This window comes from Chrysemys picta, chromosome 10, assembly GCF_011386835.1.
Source record: "Chrysemys picta bellii isolate R12L10 chromosome 10, ASM1138683v2, whole genome shotgun sequence".
NCBI lineage: Eukaryota > Metazoa > Chordata > Testudines > Emydidae > Chrysemys > Chrysemys picta.
This window is the reverse complement of record NC_088800.1, coordinates 18,134,516-18,162,508: the sequence shown is the minus strand read 5'-3', so window position 1 is coordinate 18,162,508 and position 27,993 is coordinate 18,134,516. Positions and strand designations below refer to the sequence as shown.

The window sequence follows — 27,993 nt, the reverse complement described above, 5'->3', positions numbered from 1 at the left end:
GATCTGGTAACAGTTACCTCATTATTTATAATAGCTCGTTAAAGTAATTATGCTTCCTTTTTGTGGCAGCAGTTACTACAACTGTCAAACCAAGGTTCTTTTTGTAAGAGAATGTGCTTAAAGGATTATTTAAAAATAAAGTGGCAGAATGATAATTTTCCAGTTATAGAAATCTCTTTGCTTTGAATCAAAGACATTATCATATGTTTTTATTAACACATACAAAATTCTTAGGGCATACAAATTGTATTACCATTTTGGAAACAGTGAAAAACTAAATAACCGGGCATTACAGTATTTGTTTACATCACACTTCGTTTCAAACAGACCCTTAACGATTAAGCCAGCACAAATATATGTAAAAAGCACACCGAATAGTTGGTAACAAGTCATTTGTTTGTGCCACCAGAAGACCAGGGTCTTTTGTAGCATCCAAGATTATACCATTGGTTTTTAAGCTAAAATCCCCATCAATATTAATTCCTGCTTAAAAAGTGAGGGCACAATCTGGTCCCAGCCTAACAACATTTTTATCCTAACCGCTTCAAGCCCGAATTGTTTTAGTGAGTGTTTTAATATCACAGAGACCTACTGTAAATATAAAATAAAATTACTGTACACAACATATGAAACCCATTTCTAGTAAGCACAAAAATTTACAACACTGCAAATGTCATGTTTTTTTCTTCTGCACACACACAACCAGATTTTCAAAAGAATTAATGAAATATTTAGTCCACTTTAGCTTCCTTTATACAATATAAAATGGTTACAATACTGTAGTATATTTTAGAATAAGTTAAACATCAAGACATATGGCAATAGCTTTGTACTAGTCTTCCTAAAACCTAAATCAGAAATTCAGTCTAATCTCGTTCGGTCACAAAAATGGATAAAGACTAAGATCCAGTTACACTGGAAACCCAGACTAGTTCTAGAAACCACAAATACTCTAAGCACTTTGGTATAATATGTACAAATTGTGCTGTCATTATCATGCTTGCCCACTACAACTCATGAAAACTTGATTCAAAATGGAAAAGTTTACTAAATTTTTTTTAAAAGTGGTTTTATAAAGCCTGCTTTAGCATTTCTTTCTGCTATTGAAAAATGATTCAGTCAAGTACACTGTTGCACCACATGTACACACACAGCATTGGTATGACATAACTACAAATTAAATATTATCAAAGTGGTTTTTTTTAAATACAATGCAAACCAGTCTTTAAGTGCATAGAACATAATGCAGAATACTGTTAATTACAGTGACAAGTACAAGGATATTAAACATTTTAATAGATCTCAAGCAAGGTTCTAATATCAAAAAAAGTATGTGAATCAGAATAAATGCACTCTTTTTCTTATTGTTACACAGATCAGTGTGTTCTTCCCGTGGATGAGGAAAATCAACAAATCATGAAGGACACCTACTGCACGTTTTTTTTTCCATAGCTCCCACAGGTAGGGTGACCAGATGAGAGGAAGAAAATATCGGGACACATGGGGGGGAGGGGGAAGAGGGAGTTCGCCAGCAGAGCAAGACAAAAGAAAAAAAGAATACCGCAAAATATCGGGACCAAAGATCGGTCGGGACGTGGGACAAACCCCTAAATATTGGGACGTCTGGTCACCCTACCCACAGGTTTGAAACTATACCTTTAAAATTATGAATAATTTGGGGGATTTCCCCCCCAGTATTCCACTTTTCGTGAAAGTAGAGGTAAAAAAATGCATTTAAAAATATAGTATTTACTTTTTTCTACCTCTGGGATATTTGCTGTAGTTCTGGAACCAACATGCTTAGCTTTCTTCTGCTGATACATGTCATGATCTCTCAGATTTAACCAAGAGACCCTCTTGCATGGAAAGGAATATTTCCTGTTTTAAATCTAGTTTTGGTCTATTCTCAAAGGGCCAGAATCCTGCAGTCTTTATCCAAGTAAAATTCCCATTGAAATTAAGGAGTAAGGACTGCAGAATTTGTGGAGAATTTGCATCATCCTACATTTTCCTAAATTTGTATTTTGGCTTTTGAAATTCAGTGAAAACTAAACTGAAAACACCATAATTTATTTAATACTGCAAGTGAGCCTCTGACAATGGCCTCAGGAATAAAATGACAGTCCACAAACCCCCAACCCAACCAAAGGACGCCCCCATCTTTATTGACATCCTAGAATACTACTCCCATTTAACATGTAAACATAACAGGATCCAATGGGATGGAGGTTTCTCCTTTGAACTTCGTACTGTAAGTGAATAATACTTTGCAAACTGTCAAAAAGACTTCAGTTAATGGTGCCACATTCACCCCAATGCCAATACTGCTTTCTTTTCCTTAAAGAAGTTTCTGTTATTTAACGTCAAACAAAATAATGGTTTAAAAATGATGGCACCACATTTTGCTCAGTGAAGCTGTAGGAAAGCATCCGCATAACTGAGAGCAGAATTTGACCCCATATGTTAAATGGGCCCAGCATCAAATGAGGTTGTTTTTTTTGTTTTGTTTAAAAATCTTTCCAACTCTTTCTTATCTGAAATGATTTACGCTTAGCAAAAAGTCAATTGAGATTAGTACGTTGTTACTGGAGGCTATTTGGTGATCTGGTCAGACTTCTGTGCAAGTTGGGATTCTGACTATGCCTGTTTCGACTGCGGACAGATGAAAACATTGTGTTGCAACCTGGGACTTTACATTTGTGGAGCTGGCGGAGATGCACAGTTTTGTAATGGGCCCTGAAGGTTCCTTTATTACTGTAATTTTTTTGGCATATATGACAAGTTATTGGCAAACTGGAAGGTAAATTTGTAAAGCTTTGATTAGCCTTCTCAATTACAGTACAGTCCGGGTAGAGCTCTTCATTCGGTATTAGGCTTGGCCCTTCACAACTTTCATCACTATCATCCAAAGGCATGATGCATTCTTCGCTTCCTCCATCAGAATCCCAAGAGGAATGTGCACTGCTCTCAGACTTAATGCTGGAAGTAGTGCTTAAATCCAGAACAGCACCATCATTCATTGGATCATATCCATAATTCTCAGAACAGGGTTCTCTGATTTTGCTCAGTGGAAAAACCAAGCTGCCTGTTCTGTTCATTCCTTTGAAGATTACAGAAGTCTGTCCAACATGTTGTTTTAAAGACACATCTTGACAAACCTCCTTAGCCATGTCTTTCAAGAGGTATGTTGCATTGAAATAGTTGTCCTTGAATTCCAGTGTATCTTTGGTCAGAAGCTTATGATGAAGATTTAAATTTGAACTATGTCTAGAAGAACAAAGAGAAGCTTAGCAAAAAATGATTTTTTCATCAATACCTAACATCAGTTGCTTGAAAACTATTAACTAAGAAATAGTAACCAATATTTGGTAGTCTGTGTGAACTGTGTATGTTTAATCAAGTGCCACTATAAGTTTAAAGGAGAAAATTCAAACATCTGTACAGGTATTTGGCTTGACTCGGATCTCACTTGTACACCTGTGTGAATCAAGAATAACTCCATGGAAGTCAGCAGCCCAGATAATCTCCTGTGGTGTGGCTACCAGGGCCGCCAAGAGCAGGTTTGGACCCTGGTGAAAATTTTTTTTCGGGGCCCCCAGCAAGGGCGAACCAGCTAAACAGGGCCGACGAGAGGGGGGGAAGCCGGGCCCCGGACCTCCTTCTGGACTGCCGGGCCCTGGTAAGGCGACGGGGGGGGGGGGGAGAAGGGGGAACTGGGCCCTGGGCCCCCTTCCGGACCGCCAGGCCCCGGTAATTTGTACCGGCTTCCCCCACCTCTCGTCAGCCCTGGTGGCTACTTCATGCTTCACTCACATACTAGACCTAATGCTGGCCTAGAGGGGTTACAGAACAGATTAGATAACCTCTTCTAGCAGGACTCAGGTATCAAGGAGTGGATGGGGTGGGGTTAGATGAGCCAGACAGTGGACTTTGAACCTATCTCCCCCCAGGACAAAGAAGTGAAAGAGACTAGCCCCTGGACCTGCTCCATAGCCAGAAAATAGAGGGCTCAAGTCACTGAAGACTGCTGCCTGATACCATGAAACATGTGCCCTGCTGCAGCTGCACCCATCTGTCCAGTGTGACTCCCTGAAGAGGTCACTTCTGCACTCAACAGAATGTTTTGCTAGATCCACAGTGCAATTTTCAAACAGGCATCACTTTGCTCCATCTAAACCAATTTTCTTCACGCACGGGCAGTCATTGCTCATCTCTGACTTCCAGCTAACTTCCAGACCTCAGCCATTTTGGATATATAAAAGAGGGTTTTTCTTTTTACTTGTACCCTTATCTAACTCCAAAAATGGCTGCAAGGGCATCATCCAGACATTAACAAGAAAAAAAATTCTTTCAACAGGCATAGTTTCAACCAAAAAAAATAGATTATTCAGAACATTATCAGCCCATGAAAACAGGGGGCTATCGCTGAAAACTTTCTGCCCTGTAACTATAGCATTCCTGGTCGAGGCTAGAACAGCATTGCAGGGGAGGTGTAGTTAATTCTTGTCCTGTGTGGAGTTCAGGAACTTTCTTGTGGGATCATTTGGTTTCTCTTTTTAAACTAGGTGCTTGAGGGTAGCAGAATTAAAGTTAAAGCAATATAATGGTGTGGAAAGGCATTTGCAGTACATGTGTACGAACTGCAGCACAGGGCTTCATTCACCCACCTGTTGTCACAGCTACACTGGAAGGGAATTCACTGCAGGGAAAAGAGAGGAAGCAGCCGTGTCACTGCCCTCAGGGCCGGCGCTTCCATTTAGGTGATCTAGGCGGTTGACTAGGGCACCAGGATTTGGGGGGGGCTGCAATTCGGCGGCGGGGAGTCCTTCTGCGCTCCGGGTCTTCGGCGGCAATTCTGCAGCGGGTCCTTCACTCGCTCCGGGACCCGCCACCGAAGTGCCCCGAAGACCGGGAGCGCGGAAGGACCCCCGCCTAGGGCGCCAAAAACCCTGGCACCGCACCTGACTGCCCTCCCTTGGGACTCTGCCACTGGGGAGTAGATTTCATTCCTTGTCAGGACATCACAGAAGCCCTGCCAGCAGCAGATTAATTCAGTGCATCTCCTGACTGTAATGGCCACATCCCTCCCTGACTGTCTCTGCCCACTTCCTGGACTGCATCGACTGGCTTCAGGTCTCCCAGCAGAATATGGAGTCCTGGTACCTTGTGTCACTATGAGCTCCATCCAGGCAGACTTTCTACAACCAGAGCCTGCAGCCTGAGTTACAGTGTTGTTAAACAGTGGAACCAATGCAATGAGTCAAGTTCATAATCTTTAACAACGTTACCACCATTTCTCAGTAAAATATACAAAATGGAGGCTTTCAACAGTAAAGCTGCATGTATGGAGCATTTTCAATTCTTGTTTCTCTATTAACTTATGCATATCAGACTGAAATCAATGGATTTACAGTGGCATAAAACAGAAGTACCAGCAATAACTTGGGCCCATGGTATTTCATTATCTATGAAGTATTATATGATCTTGTTATTAAAGACCGTATCATGACATATACACACAAGGGGTAGTTAATGTTGCATGTTTGTATATGCTGACCTTGTAATGTGCAATATTAACTTTGTAGTAACTCAAGGGAAAAATCCTGTTGTCCTTATCTATTTTTCCCTCTCCACTTGGTTTAAAATCCTTCAGTGGGACTTTCCTTGCGTAAAGCAAGGAAAGAGTGAAAACTGAGTGAAGCTATTATGAGCTGGCCCCATAATGTTTTTTTTAAATGCAAAAACTAAGATACACACAAGTACATATTAAACCCACAAAACCACATGTGCACATGCTGGAAAAATGTTGCATTCACACCTTGTGCCTTTTCATTGATATTCTAAAGTATTCTTTCAACTATTCCAATCTTTATCAGTTATGAAATTTTCAAGGCTTTATTTAAAACCTTGTAGTCTAATGGAAAGAAAATGTTTCTTTCAATGGATTTTCATTTTATGAACATTCTGATAAGTTATTATACCCGTTATAGGTGGATACACAGAAAATCTTTGCAGCTCCATATTCCTCAAACACTTATTTAAATTTCAAATTAGGCCCCCATTGTGAATGTAAAATAAATATAATTTTGTTTATAATTTTCTTACCTGTCTCGACTTCTACGAGAAGGAAAAGCAGCATTACAACCCTCAACTGTGCAAATATGCATTTCTTTCAGATGTACATTTTTATAATGCATTTTTACACTGTAAGGATTTTTAAAGGTCTTCTTACAGATGTCACAATGAAAGCGGCTTTCTGCCTTCTGAATCCCTAGTGCATGTTGACTGATATGATCCATATCTTTAGAGTCTTCTAAACAAGGAATGGCAGCACCCCTGTTGGACAAAGCACTGAAAAGGCCCCCAGTTAGCAAGTGGTGGTGCAATTCAGTGCAATCATTACTAGGAATCCGGTGCTTTGACTGCTCTTTAATATAAAGAGAGGATGTAGTCACTGGTTTTATAACATCACTGTGGTGTTGTTCTGGATCTTCAGACACGATTTCATGAGAAGCTATTTTTAATGCTTGGTTTTCTTCTGGCGTAACCTCTCTCTTAGAGTGATCCAATTCATTCTCAGAGGTTTCCTTGATGTATTTGTTATTTGGCTCAATGACAGAATCAAAATATTTTGGGCCCTCTACCCCAGAGAGAGATTTCCATGAATTACCTGAAATGGGGTGCTTTTCTACCCTGTCACTCATCTGCTTTTCAATCCTATGCTCACAGGTCTCCAGCTCTCCATCGCTTACCACCTGCAGAGGTGTATCATCTTCCGAGCTGGCAAGGTTGCTGTTTTCATTAGCTGTCTCAACAGCTTCTTTCTCTATTTTGATGGGCATGCTCGATTTACGGGATTTTTTCTTGGGTAGTGCATCAAATGGCAATCCTTTAGCAACCAGCTGCTCGGGTATTGATGAAGAAATGAGAGGTAGAGAAGGGAGTATGCCTGGGGTATTAGCAAGCTCAGCTGGTGTGACTGGACTGCGATAAAAAGGAAGAACTGGCTGAACTGTCTTTAAGTTTGGAAAGAGAACACCGTTCTGTCCAATACTGGGAAAACTGGATTGCACCTTTGAATCTGTGCAAGAACTGACATAGCTAGTAATAGGTCTACTATCTGGGGTTAAAATGGTAAAGTCCGTCCTTTTGGTTTCTTCAGGTCCAGCGATAGTCAAACCGTTCCTCAAGTCTTTATCTCTGTTGTTTCTGTTCATTGGCATATGGAGTCTTGGGTTGGGGTTTGCGCTATGACGATTTCGACTTCGCAAAGAACTAAACACCATATTGCAGCCTTCAATTGTGCATTTGTGTTTGATTTTCAGATGAACAGCATTATAGTGGATCTTCAGAGTTCCTTTGTCATAAAATGTCTTTTCACAGGCAGTGCAGAAAACTCGTCCTTTTCTTGGTCCAATGCCATTTTTTTCAACAGATTTCATTTTATTTTCTGGAGATAACTCTGTCCTTTCAAGCTTTGTTATTGTATTATGTGAGCTAGAATCACTTAAAGGGGCATCGTCTTCTGTTTTACTAGTGGCATCTGGGCTGTTTATGCTCCTCTCATTTTCAACTTGAAATGAAGTAGAACTGGAAATTAAGAAGTTGCTTTCGGAAAATGGTATCTGAACATCTTGTTTAGTTTCATTGCTGCGGTCTTGACCTTGCTCAAGCAAATGTCTTTCTGGTGGTGAACCTATCAAAGGTGGAGGCACTGGACTGAAAAACTGAAAAGGCAGCATGAAAGCCATATTATTTACAATGTTCTCAAAGTGATGAACGTTGGCAGAGCTCAGTTTGTCCATGGAAGAAGAAAGATTAGGACTTCTTTGATTGCAACTTTCTATAAATGCCCTAATATCCAAATTAGTCGTTGTTGTAGGTATTATAATTGACTGCCCTTCTTTCTCTTGAATTGCCATTAGCTCTACAATGGATTTAGTCTCTCCAAAGCGAAGAAACTGCTGCAAAGTAGCCAGTTCTTCTTCATTGGTCATTATGCTCCAGTGATCCAGCACCTTTCCTGAAGCATCCTAAAACAGAACATATTTAAAAGAGTGATACGTTCATTTAAACATATTTCAGACTCCCCTTTCTCAGAAATCCTCTCTAGCAAGTCTGTAAAATTACTCTACTTACAGACAGTTTGATGGCAATTTTGTGATCTTGTCTTTTGAGTTTCAACACAGTGGTGATCTTAGTTCTTTCTGAACTAATAGTAATACTGTCTAATAAGCTTTTTTTTCAGAAAAATTAAAACACGTATAATTTGAACAGTTAGCAACATGTAAGTACAAAGAGCAGAGATGGAGCAATCAGACCAATATTTAGCTCCACATTGAAGTCAAGTATGCTTTCACTGCAAGTTTAATAATCTTCCAAGCAACTAAGATCAGAGAACAAATGAACCTGTATTGATCTATCGCCAGTGTTCACAGAGCACAGCTGTAATTACACTAGAGTGTTGGAGTTCTTTCAAACTCTAGCTATGCCTAACTTTTCCCAATAACTACAATAAATATTTTATCACAGAACATGTATTTGATGGCCTACTGAGATTTTTCTCAGTGCATGTAAGAGTTTCTAAGATGAAGAACGTAACATCATAAATTTTTCATTTGATAGAGGTTCAAGGTAATTGAGTCCATATTTTTAATCCTAACACTAAAAAGCAAGATTATCAAGACCATTAAATATTGATTTGTGTCATAATATAAGATCATGATGCTACTTTACATAAAAGGTAATTTCCAGCCAGTAGCATCTGTATAAGCACATAGGGCCAAATTCATCTTTGGTGTAGCTCCACTGAAGTCAGTGGAGTTACACCGGAGAGGAATATAGGCCCTGGTGTTTAAATGTTGACAGGTTAACTTGTAAATGTATTATCCCACCATACAAAAATAAAATAAAATAAAATAAAATAGTTAAGCAGTACTTTGGGTCAATTCCTGAAGCCTTTACTCAGACAGACTGCTATCGACTTCCTTCCCCTTATGGTGGTCAATGTCAATAGATATTTATCTGAGTAAAAACTAAATAAAAACTGAGTCAGGGCCACATAATTTTTACAAGTGTATAGTTGACTTTATCTCATGCCATCAACTTTTTAAGCAGAATTCCTCATTGAATTCAATTAAAAATAGATGTCTCAATGGGATCTACGGATACCAAGATTCAACTGGAAGACATTTTAAATTATTACTTTGGTCAACTATTTTTTCCTGTATTGACTAGGCTTTCACTACAATACCTGTAGCACGTATCCACGTATATAATCCTGCAGTGTCCAGTCCAGTGCATGGAGAATCTGTATCACCTCTTCTTGCTTCAGGACACTGAAAAGACGATCTAGCAGGATTTTAAGGCGGACAGGAATGGCTTGGGTTCCATACAGCATGAGGCTACTGATATCAAAGACCACATTGGATTGTACTATCTCTACCTGGCTTGTTGGATACAGGTTGGGGATCCTTAATTTGCTTAGGGCTGAAAATAAAATTAAAACAAAGTAGAAAAGACATGAGTGGCAAGAGTTATACACAACTGAGTGTGATGAACATTAAAAAATCCAAGAGCTGAGATACTATGCTAAGGAGGGCTATACAAGAACCTAGATAGATAGATTTACAAAAGCAATATTACCATGCGCTACCCATCCATGTCGACACTGGTCACATTGTCGTTGGTTTATTTTTCCAGGTTTGAAACACAGACAACTACAGTTCACCAGAGTGCATCGGATAACCTGGAAATTAACAAAACAGGTTTATTGGTAACAAGCAACATCTGGAGCATGCACACTAAATTTATATATTCATACAGACTTTTTAAATGAAGTATAAAAATACATATGGATAATGCATATAGATCACATATGAATACACATATAGATTTAGCTAGGTGGACAGCCCAGTTACCACCTGAGCTGTGAAAGTCAACAGGGCTGCTGCTGTGAACTGGCATTACGGGTCACCCTCTAAAGCAGCAGAATATTATGAGCAGCAAAATATTCAGCAACACTTTCATAGGTGGTTTGGGGCTGGTTGGTGAGCAGCAGTAGAACTTCTAGTGCTGTCCCTAGATGTGTGTCAAATAAATAACTTAAATGCACCATTAAAATAAATTTGCTGTTATCCATTAGGAAATTATGCTATGCTTACATGCAGCTTGCAATCGATTTTTCAGCAGAGTTTAAAAAGAGAAATGAGCACAGAGAGATAAAAGTTCCATTCCCTGACATTTTGTTGAAAATACAGCTGGGCCAATCATGGATTTTTTGGTTTGAAAAAAAATCATTTAGGGTCAAATGAAACATTTAGTTTAGACCAGTGTTCCCCAAACTTGGGACGCCGCTTGTGTAGGGAAAGCACCTGGGGGGCCGGGCCGGTTTGTTTACCTGCCGCGTCCGCAGGTCCGGCCAATTGCGGCTCCCAGTGGCCGCAGTTTGCTGCTCCAGGCCAATGGGAGCTGCTGGAAGCGGCGGCCAGTACGTCCACACTTCCAGCAGGTCCCATTGGCCTGGAGCAGCGAACCGTGGCCACTGGGAGCCAAGATTGGCCGGACCTGCGGATGCGGCAGGTAAGCAAACCAGCTGGCCCGCCAGGGCTTTCCCTACACAAGCGGCGTCCCAAGTTTGGGAAACACGGGTTTAGACCATTTAAAATATTTATTGTTTTATATAATTAAAGGAAATTTTAAAATGAATATTTATTTCAAACCAAATTGAAATATTTCATTTTAAAAATGTCAAAACAAAATGTTTGGGGCTTTTAGATTTTTTTTTTTTAATTTTATTTTAACCACAACAATTCAGTGAAACTTAAAGTGAATTCAAGAACAGTTTCAGTGTCACGGTAATTGCATCTTTTGCCAAAAAAAAAAAAAAAAAAAAAAGTTTCAGCTAAAACTTTTCACCCAGTTCTAGGAGAAAGTTAATGACATTTAGTGCAATCTAGTGCATCGTATAAGCAACATATTTGCTCAACAGAGCATTTTTAGCAATATTCACGTGGCGGATGTACTCTCCCAGAGGCAAAAGAAATCCGACACCCCATTCTCAGTAGCAACACTGCAGTTCAGGATAAGTACTACAAATCCTCATTAATAGAATGGCTTCATTTTGTTTATTCCATGTATTCAATACATTGGGAGGCATGTTTAATATTAGATAATGTAAGAGAAATTCTTGAAGGGTTATAGATGAAACACAAAGTGCAGATCGATTAGCAACCTGTTGCATGGTTTAACGGGTGTACCACTTTGCTTTCACTGGGGTCATCTATAATACAAATCCAAATTAGTATTCAGATGCTCATATGCAACAGGCCAATGCAGCTGTGTTTCCTGGAATACATACTTCCCTCCTTACAGACCCATCTTGTGCAGGAAGTGCATTTGAGGTGCTGGTTAAATCTCCACAGGGATTGCTACAGAGTACAGCATTTATACGACCAAGTATTTCTTAGCTCTGTTATTCTCAGTACAGCACTTAGTGTCCTGAATATACTTTTTACATAAATGAAATATTTATTAAGGAGGAGTTAACGTGAAGGAATTCATGCATCAGAAAGTGAATATAAAACACTTCATAGTCACGGGATCTAATCTAAAACATGGCTGAATTACACCTTGTACAGTAAATACAGAGTACACATATTAAAACAAAAAATGTTAATATGAAATAATGAAGAAGGAAAACAGTCATCCCAATGATGTGCACCAAAATAGGACATTAAGAGCTGTAGCAAGCGACACAGGGAACAGGAAGAGATTTAAGAAATTTCTGCAACTCTTTTAAAGTATGTTCTGATTTTGTTTTTGGGTATGGCTTCTTTAACACCAAATCAGAAACAAACAAACAACCTTTTCCCTCCATCCCAGAAAAATGAAGATTTATAAAGAGTTATGGAAATTTCTTGCTCCTTGTCTCTTACTCCAATTCTAGCCCTCCTGTATGTATTGTGACAAAGTTCCTCCTCTACCTTGGTGGGTCCTGCGCTTATTGGTGGATTTGCTCGCTTCACAGATTCACCCTGTGGGTCAGGAAACAGTCCAGAGACCTTTCCCTCTGGTAGAAGCTATAGTCCAGGTCAATTCCCCCTGTGTTTGATCAGGAGTTGGGAGGTATGGGGGGGAACCCGGGCCCGCCCTCTACTCCAGGTTCCAGCCCACGGCCCTGTGGACTGCAGCTGTTTAGAGTGTTTCCTGGTACAGTTGCATGACACCTACAACTCCCTGGGCTACTTCCTCATGGCCTCCTCCCAACACCTTCTTTGTCCTCACCACCGGATCTTCCTCCTGATGTCTGATAACGCTTGTACTTCTCAGTCCTCCAGCAGTACGCCTACTCACTCTCAGCTTCTTGCACACCTCTTGCTCCCAGTTCGTCACACACACTTCCGCTCCCTGGCTCCCCCTGGCTTGACTGGAGTGAGCCTTTTTCTAGCATCAGAGGGGCCTTAATTAGAGTCAGGTGCTTAACTGCCTCACCTGACTCTTAGCAGGTTAATTGGAGTCAGGTGGTCTATTAGCCTGGAGCAGCCCCTGCTCTGGTCACTCAGGGAACAGAAAACTACTTATCCAGTGGCCAGTATATCTCCCTTCTGCTACTCTGCTGTTCCCAACTGGTCTGGGTCTATCACTGTATGTAATGCTTTCAGGCTGCATTTCCTGTTGCAGTTCTCATAAAAGGAATCACCAGGGATTCCACAGCTGTCCAATTCATATTAATGCAGATTTTGAAACATTTTCTGAGTTTCATAGTTGAAAATGCTTCTTTTAGAATGGATTCTTCTGTACCCCTCTAAAGTCGTGGTAAAAATTCAAAGCAGTTTTCCTTCAACATATTGAACTTCAAATAAGTTTGGCATTCAGTAGCTGAACTTTTGAAACATTTCTCCTTTCTTCTTCTGCTCTTCAGGAGACTCACACCTGAGAAAATATACAAACCGAAAAGCAACCACTTTCATGGGGAATTCTGTTTCACACACCATCTCCACCTCGAGCCCCAATCCTGTAAAGACATGTAAGTAAAGCTACTCATGTACTAAACCCTTTGCAGGACTGGGGTCTTGGATGTACCTCATCACGGAGGAGCTATTTGTGGCCACCCTCCCAACCTGCATGGTCTCAATAGCCAGAAGCTACTCCCAACCAGCTATGTTGAGTATTATCTGCCATTCAATAGGTCTCAGGGACTGTTCCAGTTTCTTCAAACTTTAGGCAAAATTAAAACTTGCTGTATTTATTAATATATAGTAATAAATGGCCATCAGATTGAGAGGATGGAGAGACCAAATACCTCAGGTTGTCAGACATGAAACGGGGCTCTTTGCCATGAGCATTTCTTCAGCCGTTGAGCCTCATTGAGGGCAGGGGAGAACCCTACCTTAGAAGTTCACGTCCAGGGCGCTCCAGTGTACAGTGCCTTTTGTCGCTAGATTTAGAATTTTAAATTTCATATGCTTAAGTACCTACAGTATTTATCCTGAAATCTGATGAATATTAGTGTGCATACAAATGACTAGGTTGTAGTGACTACAAGCTGAGAGTCATTCTCCTTTGAAGGAACAAGTGGCAACATGGCCATTCAGCCGACGGAATCATTTTTTGCTTAATCCCTTAAAGAAACCATTGCAAAATGCTAAATTCTTGAGAAAAGTTTTGAGAGCCCTATAAAGTCATAAAATACACATGAGGCATGGTGAATTGCTTCACTTTAGTGCAGGATATATTTTAGCTTGGATGCTGAAATCTTTTAATAGAACAATAAAAAGCCATACATTTCTTTTATAAGGCTAAAAAAAGCATGTTGTGCTAGGCAGATGATTCATTTACATCACGAGATATCAAACTATAAAGTGTAGTTCAATTCTTCTACCTCATTGTGCCATAATATACTATAACTTGCATAGATTGCACGTTCTTCCATAAGGCTATTCTGTTAGTCCCATAAGCTAGATCAGAATTTCACAAATAGAAGAACAGGAGTACTTGTGGCACCTTAGAGACTAACAAATTTATTAGAGCATAAGCTTTCGTGGACTACAGCCCACTTCTTCGGATGCATCTGAAGAAGTGGGCTGTAGTCCACGAAAGCTTATGCTCTAATAAATTTGTTAGTCTCTAAGGTGCCACAAGTACTCCTGTTCTTCTTTTTGCGGATACAGACTAACACAGCTGCTACTCTGAAATTTCACAAATGTTTCTTTGGCAGCTCCTCCAAGCAATGTTAAAAAGAGGAACTTTATTTTGCTGCGAGGAATAATAGAAAGATGTACAATAAAAATTGCTGTCATTATAGAAAGTTAATTGAGGTTATTTCACAAGCTTTCACATTCTTTTTTCCTCTGTTGCATTCTGTATGCTACTGACCTCTAAAACTAAGTGATTGGGCAACAAAATGGCAAATGAAATTTAATATGGATAAATGTAAAGTAATCCACTTTGGAAAAAATAACCCCAACTATACATACATTATGATGGGGGCTAATTTAGCTACAACAAGTCAGGAAAAAGATCTTGGAGTCATCGTGCATAGTTCTCTGAAAATGTCCACGCAGTGTGCAGAGGCGGTCAAAAAAGCAAACAAGATGTTAGGAATCATTAAAAAGGGGATAGAGAATAAGACTGAGAATATATTATTGCCCTTATATAAATCGATGGTATGCCCTCATCTCGAATACTGCGTACAGATGTGGTCTCCTCATCTCAAAAAAGATATACTGGCACTAGAAAAGGTTCAGAAAAGGGCAACTAAAATGATTAAGGGTTTGGAACGGGTCCCATATGAGGAGAGATTAAAGAGGCTAGGACTCTTCAGCTTGGAAAAGGGGAGACTAAGGGGGGATATGATAGAGGTATATAAAATCATGAGTGATGTGGAGAAAGTGGATAAGGAAAAGTTATTTACTTATTCCCATAATACAAGAACTAGGGGTCATCAAATGAAATTAATAGGCAGCAGGTTTAAAACAAATAAAAGGAAGTTCTTCTTCACGCAGCGCACAGTCAACTTGTGGAACTCTTTACCTGAGAAGGTTGTGAAGGCTAGGACTGTAACAGAGTTTAAAAGAGAACTGGATAAATTCATGGTGGTTAAGTCCATTAATGGCTATTAGCCAGGACGGGTAAGGAATGGTGTCCCTAGCCTCAGTCTGTCAGATGGTGGAGATGGATGGCAGGAGAGAGATCACTTGATCATTGCCTGTTAGGTTCACTCCCTCTGGGGCACCTGGCATTGGCCACTGTCGGTAGACAGGATACTGGGCTACATGGACCTTTGGTCTGACCCGGTACGGCCTTTCTTATGTTCTTATGTTTTTAATTCTTTTTGTATGTAGTTAACTAAGATAGTTGAAGTGCATTTAATTTTGCATTTCAGAGATTTGTATGCACCTTTCCTGTATGATGCATGTATGTTTCACTTGTCCTCTTGTCTTTAGTGTGTGTGTGTGTGTGTGTGTGTGTGTGTGTGTGTATATATATATATATATATATATATATATAAAAATGTAAAATTTCTTCAATGAAAAAAACTGGACAAAGAAAGAGGGACATAGCTACTTACATACATTGGTAAAAACAATTAAAAGGGCAAATATAAGTCCCCCCCCCAAATAAATACTGTATTTTTTTTAAAAAATCCAGATATTGATTATTATTGGAAGCACGCTTAGATGCGGCTAGCTCATGAATTGGTCTCTCACCAAAGAACAACTCTTAAATCAAAATTTTCTAAACTGACTAAATTTTTAACATTCCAGTTACTGACAGTGCACTAACTGAATAGCATGGCCTGAAATTTGTTTTTAAACATTTCTTTAATCAGGTTTATAAGGGCTTTTCTCCATTCTAGCTGAAGTTTAAAGGCACTTTTCAGTAAGGAATCTGATTATGGCTCTGTGATGGGGCTCCCCCATCACCTGCTAGAGAAGGGAGAAAACCCCCAATTAGAGACACGTTCAACATCTGTGGGGTGCTTTGGCTGATTGCCTTCTGGCCAGAGAGGGCACAGCTAGATGATGATTCACTGGACACCTGGACATTATAAGTAGACTGAAGGACCTCAGTAAGGGGAGGAACTGCAGAAAAGGCAGTACTCTCCTGCAAGGAGAGAATCATGAGGGGCAAGGAAGGCTCTTGTGAGGGAAGTCAGGATGGGAGGACTGAGAGGGAAGATGGCAACCTTGTACCTGGTGAGGGCCAGAAGGACCTTTCTGTTTATGGTTGATTGGAACGTATTACATTGGACTTTGGATATCCTGGAAGGGGATGAGAGTGGAGAAGCGAGCAGCTAGGCCAAAGAACACAAAGATTAAGGGCAAGCTGGTGCAGGGCAGAGTAAGCGGCCAAAGGGGATACTAGAGGTGCAGATCAGTGCAATGCCGTGCTCTGATACCAGGAGGCCTACGTCCATGAGAAAGAACAGTGACAGGCCCCAATCTTCCATATACATAAATGCTCAGCATGCTGGGAAATGCACCAATGTTAAAAAAAAATTACAAACAACCCCCATGAAAAAGAGAAAAATACCACATACTTTTTTCAGTTATAGTCATCTTTGAATTATTTGTAAATACACTAGGAACAGCATTTTCAGAGAGAGGTGATCTTTCAAGTTGTTTCCTTTAATTTGAAATGTTAAAAATATAAATAAATGTGGCAGTTTTACAATATATTTGGTCTGACTTTCTACTCAGGATGTGTACAATAGATAATTCCTTTTAGTTCTCCACACCAATACACTGCATGTGAATGACCCACTCCAACTTCCCCTAGACACTTTTCTGTGAACCCTCTAAATATCTACAGGGAAGAACAAAATGTAATATGGTCAGTTAGATTTTAACATGATTCAACTGAGATTCAAAATCTCAAAAGTTTTCATTTATTATTCAATCTAGTAAAGAAATTTATGGAAGCTGTGTTTAGATTAGTTCGAAATTAACTAATGTTAACATGGTTTAATGATCAAACAAGTTACCAAGCATCTATAATAATATGCTATTCTTTTATAAAGAAACAGATAATTACAGAGCTTTAGAATATTTTTGATATATAATTGAGTGATGTGCTTTGTTATCCCACCAACTAGAATGTACACAGAATTTCTTTCTGTAGAACAAAAGAATAATTTTCCACATTTAATACATGTAAAAATTCAGAATCCGAATTAAAGGATTGGAAGTGCAGATGGAATTTAAAATGGAAAAAAAAATTAAGTGTAATCCTTTCACTCAGATCTTTAATATTTTGTTCCATTTTCCAGAAACATACAGCAGATGTTTAAAGTCTTCTGGTTTTATCAAGGATATTATCATTGCTTTCCAGTTACTCCCTCTTTCCTAAACGTGTCATTCCAGAACTATCACCACCCATACAGATACTTTTAAAATTAGTATTGAAGATTTGGGGCCAAATTTGTATCTTGGTTACATCAGCACAACTGAGACAAGAATCTGGCCCATAGCTTTTTAATAAGAATGCATCTTTGCCATTGTCACAAGAAGTATATATTTATTATCAAACTGAATTCTCAAAAGCTAGCTAACTAATCATTGAAAAGGCAGAGATCATTGCCAAAACAGGTTACCTAAATGTAATGACCTCTAACTTTTCTTTCTTGAGATAGTGACATGGCTTTGATTATGCTTTGTGAGGTTACACTGAAGATCCCTTTTCATATCCCAGTTTTCAGCCTCTGTAGCTAAAGAATGAGGAGTCCTTGTGGCACAGTCTCTAAAGGCACCACAAGGACTCCTCATTTTTTTTGCTGATACAGACTAACATGGCTACCACTCTGAAACCTGTAGATAAAGAGAGGCACAAGATAACAAGTTCATCCCAATACTCGGCATACACCTAAGATTTGTTACCTGAAATTAATACTAGTTGTCTGTGGGCTATGAGTTCACCTTGCAAGTGGCGAGTTTAAAATAAGAATGACACAAAAATAATAGGAATAAAAAATACCAGTGTGTATATGAATGTAGCTAAGAGGAGATTTTTCATCTGTCTCAAGTCTGATTGCGCATTCAGAATTAAAATCTAAAAGGAATCTAGTTCAATGAGGTTCAGATTTGGAGTAAAAGGAATTAAATATGTGCAAAAACTGTAATGGTTCAGGGACAGATTCCCAGCCCAACCAGACAGGATATCTGCACTGGGTCACAGTTGCTAGTGCAGGCACAGGGAGAAATAGCAGAATGAGATCTCTCATTCTCCCTTACAGTTTAGCCTAGTTCATCTCTATAATGCACAGGACAACACATTGGTTTGCTCCCCTCTTAGGGAATCTGTGGACATCCATCAAAGAGATCTTCTCTTTGGTATAAAGCTACACCTTGCAAAGCTACTTTTGGTCTTTTTGCCAATATTTGGGGTGCTCTAGACTTTGGCTCTGTGTCATCACTATTTTATCACCCAGATCACTAACAAAATGGTGTTGCAGATGAAGTGCCATTGCTTACATGCCATCAATGTCTCTTGCTGCCATGGATGAGTAGCTTCACCCTTGGTCTAAAGGGAGGTGTCCTGGTGGTTTCTGTATGAACTACACCTAATTTGAAAGAAACTTTCAATACTGTATGTGAAATGTGAATTTCAGATCCAGTCCTCCGTGCACCCTATGTAGGGTCTTCAAGCCACTGAATACAATCCCCCAGAAAAAATCCCACTGGATCCAGGTAGCCCCCTGTGGAGCTGGGCTCTATGGAGTACAGGAGATGCACATCATATGTGGGAGCGAATTGAAACTTGCCCAACTTCTGTGCAATAGAACCTCACCAGTTCCGTTGTTAGAGAGACCTCTGCACCTAGGGTGACCAGATCTCCCGATTTTATAGGGACAGTCACGATTTTGGAGTCTTTTTCTTATATAGGCTCCTATTACCCCCTACCCCCTGTCCCGAGTTTTCCCATTTGCTGTCTGGTCACCCTATCTGCACCTGTGGAGGAGGGGTTGGTATTTACAATAGAGACATGGGTTGACCATTTGGTAAAATATTATCTTTTTCTTCTCCCCTTGGCTAAAATGTGAAGGATTTTATACCTTCATATTAGAAGCTGGAGAATAAGGATCCATGGAGATTCGGTTCCCTTTTTTGGTTTGTAAAAAGTAGGATGTGTGCCTGGTTATTAGGAAATATTTTCCTGCTTACACCTGTTAAACGATTTACAATATTAAAGGATGTACTCATTCTAGTGTGCTTTTAAAGTAACACTGTAAAATGCAAAATCAAAGGCCAATTCTGATTCAGATCTGATGCCTCTCTCTCTCATGGATTTAAATGAGAGCTACACATGGGGACCTGAGGCCAAAATTGGGCCTCCTATCTAATTTTCCTGTCCTGTGTTGCTGATAACTCAGGTTATTACCATTGAAACGTTTAAAAATTTGATTTTCTTCCCCTGTTTATAGCCGTTTACTTTTACATGTCACTCACTTTGGACAATCATTGAAATTAGAGGCAAGCACATCCTTATTAAGTTATTTAGCCCATCTTCTTGCCAGTGCAGGACGGTTTCGTACACCTACAACACATTTTCCAAAGCTTTGTCTTGTCCAGTTTTAATTTTGCCAAGCAGTGAGGGTGAGGCTTCCACCACTTCCCCTGGGAAACTATTTCACAGATTGATAGGTCTCACGGTCAGAAAGCTTTTACAAATACTCAACCTCCATTTTTCTTGTGTTACCTATACCTCCTTGTTATTACCCTAGTAACACTGCTCCTCCCAGATAATTAACATCCTCATATTTGTAGAGTTCTATCTTATCTGCTCTTATTCAAGCTGTATATAATTTAATTTTTGCAATCTTTCCTCCAGCACTTAATTTTTGTCGCTCTGCTAAGCTTCCTGCATTTTATCATAACTGACCACAATAGTCTAGGCGTTGTCACAAAAAGCCAGGACTATGATTTCCCTGCTTTCTTACATGATGATTTTTCTACAGAGCCCAAAACTGCCATATCACATTATAAACTTATGCCTAGAATTGGACAAACTCTTTGTAGGGAGTAATGTGAATAGATTAAATTCACCCATTTTCTATTTGTTAACCATCTGAGAACAGACTTTAGTAGTTCAACTTATTGCATATTATTCAGTCAACACTTTGTGTGAAACTGGCCTCTGTGAAGAAGGCCAGAATGAGGACCATGTACTGTTCTCATGTACACTTTAAGTGGTATATAGGTCTTGTGCTGGTCCTCTGCACAGGGGTGAATTTTACCTTGTATTGCAGCCCAGGGGTTGTTTGTGAAATATTTGCTCAATGTATGTCATTGACCACTTACTATTTATAGTGTGTGACTGGTCACCTAAGTCACATGCTATTCTTGTTGCTCCCAGACAGGATGGCTGAAGCCTTTCTATACAGGAGAAAGAATCAAAAAGATTTTGAGTCCCTCTTCTAGATCATTAATTAACGGATTTTGAGATGGCTGCAGGAATTAAAGGAATGGGCCAGATTCTCAGCTGATGTAAATTAGCATATCTCCAGAAAGTCCATGGTGTTATGCTGATTTACATTAGCTGAGGACCTGGTCTATTAATTAAGACCAGACTTCATATAGTGCTCTGTGGTACTCCTCTGGACACTCAGTGTTTATTATACTTCTTTTCTAGGTCCTTGGTTGAGATTTTCAGAACAATGCCTGGAATTTAGCCACATATCCTCCCTTAATGATAATCTTCTAAACCGCTCTGAAAATCTCTGCACTTAAATCAGTTTTCAGTTCATGGTGTGTTTATATCCAACACAAATATTCTTGTCTATTTCAAATTGCAACATTCATGCACTGGTATCATGTCGTTGTATTTAGGTTCACCACTATGCTGAAGAATATTTAGACTCAAATAAATGAAGCTATTTTCACTGCGGGAAAAGAATCCTTAAATTTTCTATTTATATTGGTTCAAATGTTGAGGTTCTAAAGCCCTGCAAGATTTGACACATTATCTTTTTGTTTTATAAACAAAATCTCTCTCCTGGGAAGATATTATGATAAACTGAGAGTACATCTCAAGCATGGACCCTTTAAGAGCCCACAAAAAATGTATCATCAATGCAAAATGAGTACTTTTCTTCTAATAAAAAGAAGACAGAGTAATATAAATTAGCCAGTGAACAAGTTTTATAGTGTTTTGTCCTGAGAATATACACATGGATATTTTGAACATATGCAACTTTTGAGTAACATTCTTTATGATAGGAAAACATTTTTACAAGGGCACTAGGATGGATTGCATGACCCAAGAGCTTTATTCCATATTGAACTTCTATGAATATCAGTTCCAGCTGATGCAAGTAATTTCTGCACATTCCTCAGTAGCAAAAGGGTTCAGTGAAATTCTGGTCCCTGCGCAAAGGGCTTTATGCAAGAGACCAGCATGTAGGACAGGGATGGGATAGACTCCTCTTCCCCAAACCAGAGACAGGCCATGAAGCACATGCAACTTCAACCCCTGACTTCAATGACAGCAGAGTGCCTTTGAAAATCCCACTTACACACAAATATGGTCATACCTGGGTGCTGACACATGGGTTCCTAAATCCAGGATTAGGCTCCTAAATAAATGACCGCGATTTCAGAGGTGCTGAGCAGCCAAGCTCCCACTAAAGTCAAAAGGAGCACCAGGTGCTCAGCACCTTTGAAAATCTGAGCAAAAAGCTCACTATGGATTTGGGAGTCTAACTTAAGGCATTCAAGTTTGAAAATTTTGGCCAGTCTTGTGACATCACTAAACTCGGCATAAATGTGGATTGTTGGGAGATTACACCTCATAGGCATACACCTTTCATTCACAATGTTTCCTAGTTCTGAGTATACTTTATAAAAGAAGACTGCAGAAAACACAGTTAATTATCTGGATCCCTAGTGTATGCATTCAACTATAGACAATATTTTGTATTTAGAGTCAGATAATCAAACCTGACTTCTCTTTATACACCAACAATTTGAGGATACAAGTATATGGAGGTACAATTTCTATAATTTGAATGTCTACAGACCAAGTTCTGATTTACATCTGATGCTATCCCATTGCCTTTTGTTGACATGAACAAGATATACGTCAGTGCTGAATTTGACCCCAACTATCTCACTTGTGGGTAAAAATTGATACTTAGATACCGAAATGCTTAAATTGCCTCTGTGATATTTTGTGCCCATAAAATTGAGGATGCAAAGGAAGTCCAGTTCAAGATGGAATTAGTACTGTCTATGTATGTTTTCTGTATACGAGCCCAATATTGATGACTCTACTCAGTCAAACCACCCACATGCATTAACTTCAAGGGCTGGAATGGACCTCAGACTTATGGGCCTATAGTCCATACACAGTCACTTAGTTAAAAACTTCTCCTGATAAAACATTGCATTGAAAGCAAATGTCCGCGATAGAGGATTATACAAAGTAAAGACTTTTTCAAAATGTAATGCAAGCATTCAGTCTTGCTTAACAGCAACGTTAACGCTGACAGATAGGTGTCTAGGACTGAGAGCCTCAGACAGTGCAACTGGGAGAGAAAGCGAATGGAGGAGTTTCTCAAAAAGGTAACATACCAGAAGGCCAGACCTAAATGATAACATAACTTGTGGGATGAAAAACACTCCTCATGCAAGTCATTTACCCTCCAGGGCCCCTCAAGGCAACTTCTGTTAATGGCCACTGTCAAAATAACTACTAAGACAAAAGAAAGCGCGCACACACACACACACACACACACAAAATGGGTACTTTTAAAGCAAAACACATTGGCCAGTAAAGCCCAAATTTGCCATTAGACAACACGTTTATAGATACACGATCTTTGCAATTAATCTTACATATTTATAAACAACAGGTGTGCATTTAACGATTATTTTCTCAAACCAGGAAAAAGATTCATATACTTTTTTATTATCCAATTAGCATAGAACAAAGAGAAGTGGGAATTAGGGCTAGAAACTGTCTCAGGTGTCATCATCTCATGGGTATTATTTAAGCTTGACCCTACAACCAAATTGAAATTATTTTCATACATACTGAATCAGTAACGTTACAATGCACCATTACATAACTGCCCACAATGCAGGAATGTATAGACTGTAATACCCTGCAAAATTTAAGGGATTATGTAATACCCATTACATGAAGCACAGAAGTTTATTTTAAAGTAAATTTATAAGGCAACCTATTTCTGGTAGCATAGGAAAATTTCCCACTATATATTCAACAATGAATAATAGATCACTGCATACTCATTTGACAAACCACAGCTGTTTAACAGTAACGTTTTTAGTTAAGGATTCTGAGGTAGGGACAGGTCATTGAATTTGAACTATGTGAAAATTATTAAAATAAACCCGATTGCGTCTCATTTAATGTTATATATAGGATGTTGCACACACACTGTTTGTACATATTTATGTGTACCCTGCATACATACATACACAACACCATGTTACATTGAAGCTAGAGAGCCACTAAAGTTTAATTAAACAAAACCAAAACCCTAGGCTAACACAAATTTAACGTTTCAAATTTACACACAATAGTTAGGAAACGAAAAAAATATAAACAATATTAAGTTACGCACATTGCACATAAATGCATAGTTGAAAACGTATGGTAACAGTCTTACCAATATTAAAAAGTTCTATAGATGAGCAATGTAGGTGAGTTAATGTTGCAAAGATAATCTTAACTTTTTCCTCTCTTCACTTTGCTGTTTAAGTCTGCAGCCATAATGTTATATGGACTTAATTTTTCGCATTTAATTTTTTTCCCCATTCTTTTAAATATTTATATTTTTAAAAAGGAATAAACACTAACATACTCTGCAATAGACTGTTACACAATTTTACTTTACACAATTCCATAATTTTTAAACTCAATCACACTGCCTGTACACACACAAGATACAGTCTATGATGCTACAAATTTACGCAATATTTTATGCAAATCCACACCACTGCAGGCAGATAAACAATTTAAAAATAAGTAATTTTTCCCTCAACATGAATAACCAATTTTAAAATGACTTCTAACACTGTAATTTAATACCTATTTTCAAATACACACAGTGACTATTTCTCATTGTGGGCTAGCCACATGTGAAATTTGAAGCGTTAAAGTGTGACCATTTTTTCATTATTCATGTGTTTGTTAAAAAAAAAATCTTAAAGTGATTTGAAGGCATAGAATGGATATTCACTGTTCATAACTCTAAAATATCTATGGAGATTTCTTCCCCCCCAAAAAATTCATCTATGGGCAGAGCCTGAACATGGAAAGTTTTAGTCCCAAGAGAAATTTTTTTGGAGGCAGTTATGGGCAATTAAAAACAGAGGGGGCGGCAATGAAAGTTCTTTTACTATCTTACCTCTTGCACTTGCTAAGACAAAAATGGTGGCTGCAGAGAGAGAACCTAACAGAAATAGAGGACCTGAACCTGCACCAAGCAGCTAATTATAACAGGATAAGGCCCAAAGGACCAAACTGCAGTCCTTGCTTAATGGGTGTTTTGCCTGAGTAAGGACTTCAATATTCAGTCCTGAATTTCAGCTTGTTGACTGCACGGCAACATTTACCATATACCAGAATATATAAAAACTACTTTTTTAAAAATAAAGCATGTTGCAGAAACCATGTTTTAAAATAAAAAGAACTGAGATTTGCTTGCATATGATGCACTCTTAATTTTATTTAGATGAAATACTGCTACTTTATTGCTGAAAATATCACCTTAATTTGTGGATTATCTAATTGGAAATGAAATGATACACTTGTTGTATGAACAGATTTTTTATAATATTGTTCAGTTTTACTGAGGGTACAAATTTGCTTTATTCAGGACATTTGGTACCACAAGGTAGGGTGACCAGATAGCAACTGTGAAAAAATGGGACAGGGGGTGGGGGTAATAGGCGCCTATATAAGAAAAAGTCCCAAAAAACAGGACTGTCCCTTTAAAAATGGGACATCTGGTCACCCTACCAAAAGGCCCAAACCTGTTCTTGCTGGAGTAGGGTAAGATTTCACCTCAATTTTCAGTGAGTGCAGAATGTGGCCCCAAACTTGCAGAAAACTTTTCTATGTTATTTTAAAGATGCACATTTCCGGTGGGTATGTATGTATTTGCGTTTATCATTCTTGTTAAGATATGAAGGAAAAGTGCAAGAAGGAAAGGTGCTATAGATTAAAGAATTTGGAAAACAATTAAACATTCTTGTCACGGTTAGTGTTCCTAGGAGTTTTATTTGGGGTCTTCAAGGGAAAAAAAAGAATTTCCTCATGTATAGGATTAGAAATGCCTTTCAGATCTGTTCACCTATTGCTAAAATATAACTCTGTTTATGAAATACTGTATCTGTTCACTAATACCAAAGATTAATTCTAACCAAAATGCAGAATTATAGTGTTTGGTAGGGAAAACTTAGTGGCTTTATAACCTAGTGGTATACAGACAACGTAATAATATGGGGTATGCTCTTTGAAAGTCAATTAAATGTACTAATGATCCTTTTCAGCTGGAAAAAAAATGGGTGGGGGGAGCATTCTTCAGCATATACTGTTCTCTTTCTGTCACCATCACTAAAATAAAGAAAAACAACCCACATTATTCTCAGCAATTAAAAATATCCCTGGCAGCCTTCATCACACTGGAACCAGAAATAACATTGGGGCTCCCTGACTCATGTTCCAAGTCATGTTCCCTGAATGTTTGGAACTGAACCCCAGTTTCAATATTTTAAAAATCTGACTATAGAAATATTAAGACTTTACCAGAATCAAGTGCCTATGTATTTTTTCAGTATGCTGAACTATATTTTTGAAAAGAAGTTAAAAATAGAAACCTATGATCTTTTTTCCACCTAGAATTTTATCCTTACAATTAAAGGCTATTAGCTGGCATCCCCTTTAACCGTCAAACTCAGACAGTGGCAGTTCCATAGCCACAAAGAGAAGCAGTAAATGAGAAGAACATGTTACTACACTGCATTTGAGAAAGTTTGGCTCCAAGCTATGCACTGATTAATATCAGATCTCCTTCTTTACTTGCCTCTTGACAATCTTGTCACATCTGGCTGACAAATCCTTACAAGCTTATCCAAACCAAGGCAACCCAGATCATGCTCCAGGACTAGCTTGAAGGAAGCGGCAACACCAGCCATGCACTGATGTGCCATCATGAAACTAATGAAGCTGACTTCACTTGCAGACTGCAGGAACACGAAGAAACACAACATGCCTGAAGGTTTTGCAACATAACACAGAGCTAGCTCACCAAAAGATAAGACAAACAATCAGCTCCTGAGGTTCAAGAAGCCAAGTAGTTACATGATTTTGTTTAAAGGGATTTATAAAACACTTGAACAAAAACTCAACCAAATGAACACAGCAGTCTACCACTCCAGATCAGCTGTGCTATTTAAGTGCTAGTTGCCTTTCAAATGATTTGTTTTAAATTAAAACAATGAAAAATTGTTACTTTTTTCTCTTTCCCTCTTCCTCTCAAACCCCAAAATCACAATCATCCATGAGTTCCTAAATTATCCAGTGTAGAAGAACCATTTTTTAAAAGCAGCTGTCATTTATTACCCTCAGCATTTTAAAACAGGATAAACCATAGTCTGTATAGATCAGAAACCCTCTCCATGGGTTAGCAATACGCCGACTCTTCATTTTTAAAACAAGCATTTGTTAAACTGGAGGCTAGGGTACTTGACCAATTAATAGAGCAGAAAGTAAAATGCTTTTTCTTTAAACACATCTACCAAAATAGCACTGGGTTAAGCTGACAGTTAATGCCATATTTATTTTTCTTCATGGCGAAAAATCGTAAGAAATAAAATGAGTGTCTTAAATTCTGATTCACTACTTAAGCCTCCTAATTACTTGAAAGTAAAAACTGAAATACAGACATGCAGACTGGATCTCTAAGAAAAAGATTACTGCCTTATTTTTCTGGATGTTGAATAGTGAGCAGTGATTTGTATATAAAGGGCATACATTAGCCTCCACTTTGTGCTAATTCCACTAGAACTTCATAGTGAAATGATATTGTTGTCTGGTCTCCAGTGCATATATACATCATAATAATGATAATGTATTTGCTTAAAGCACTTGGCTCAGAATACATTTAAGTCGCAAATCACAGATTTTATTGCTATTAATGTATATTCAGGACTTGTACAATTAAACATTCTTAAGTATTTATGATTTACGGATGCCACTACTTCAATAGGAAAACAATTATCCAAGCAATGGTTCTGTTTTATTACAGCCTTCTTAAGATTTTGCATTATTTATTTTCATAGAGCCATAGAGCTGTTCACTATGTATTTCAGGTAGAATAACAGGATTTTGTAAATAATCTAGCCTAACACTTGCATAGTTTCTTTTAGTAATTAAGGCAGAAACGGAGAGAACAGTTTAAGAATCACTAAAGCCATTATCCAAATCAACACCACCACAGATTTTCGAGTTTCCACAGTACATAGTCACAAGTAGAAGTTGTACAGTGAAAATATGCATTCATATACAACTGCAAAGAACTTTCCTTACCTCAGACATTCTTACTGTGCATATGTTTCCAGAGCTATAAAACAGGTTCCCATTCCCTCAGCGAGTTGTACAAAGAAGTACTGGAAACACTCCTGTCTGTACAAGTACTAAGACAGAATCATCACACGCCTCTTTACTCTTGTCTGAATCTGTGCACCTCCAGGTCTGATGTATGCTCAGACTGTGCACAGGGGAGTGAAATAAGATCCTCCCCCTTGGTGTTCTCCAGACCTACAGTACTAAGTTGTGTCTGCCTCTCACCTCTGCAGCGAGCTCTCACCTCAATGCCCCAGAGTGGTGTGTTCCAGCATGTCCCTCCAGTCACAGGGCAGCCCCCTCACAGCTGGCTTGAAGAGGCCATGACACTCATCTTTCACAGAGATTTGATCAAAAGGAGTCACAGAGGCTTGAGGCACTCCTAATGCAGTGTGAGGA

At 38.8% G+C, this 27,993-nt stretch overlaps 1 protein-coding gene across 2 annotated transcripts; it reads right to left on the bottom strand.

The window, feature by feature from the left end:
* Positions 1-194: 194 nt before the first annotated feature.
* BNC1 (basonuclin zinc finger protein 1) lies at positions 195-27,993 on the bottom strand. Of its 2 annotated transcripts, none has more exons than XM_042845699.2 (5): positions 27,839-27,993; positions 9,646-9,748; positions 9,254-9,489; positions 6,106-8,033; positions 195-3,267 (listed from the first exon to the last, which is right to left on the bottom strand). In XM_042845699.2, the coding sequence occupies exons 3-5, from the start codon at positions 9,398-9,400 to the stop codon at positions 2,583-2,585; spliced, it is 2,760 nt and encodes a 919-aa protein (XP_042701633.2). In that variant the 5' UTR covers positions 9,401-9,489; positions 9,646-9,748; positions 27,839-27,993; the 3' UTR covers positions 195-2,582. The 2 variants fall into 2 exon arrangements, with proteins under 2 accessions (XP_042701633.2, XP_005307294.3); XM_005307237.4 differs by having other exon boundaries at positions 27,559-27,976.

Coding starts and splice junctions, on each gene's coding strand:
- BNC1 (XM_005307237.4), bottom strand. Junction 8,034..9,253: donor TACGTGGATACGTGCTACAG/GTATTGTAGTGA, acceptor GTTCTGTTTTAG/GATGCTTCAGGAAAGGTGCT. Junction 3,268..6,105: donor TCTCGTAGAAGTCGAGACAG/GTAAGAAAATTA, acceptor TTGTTCTTCTAG/ACATAGTTCAAATTTAAATC.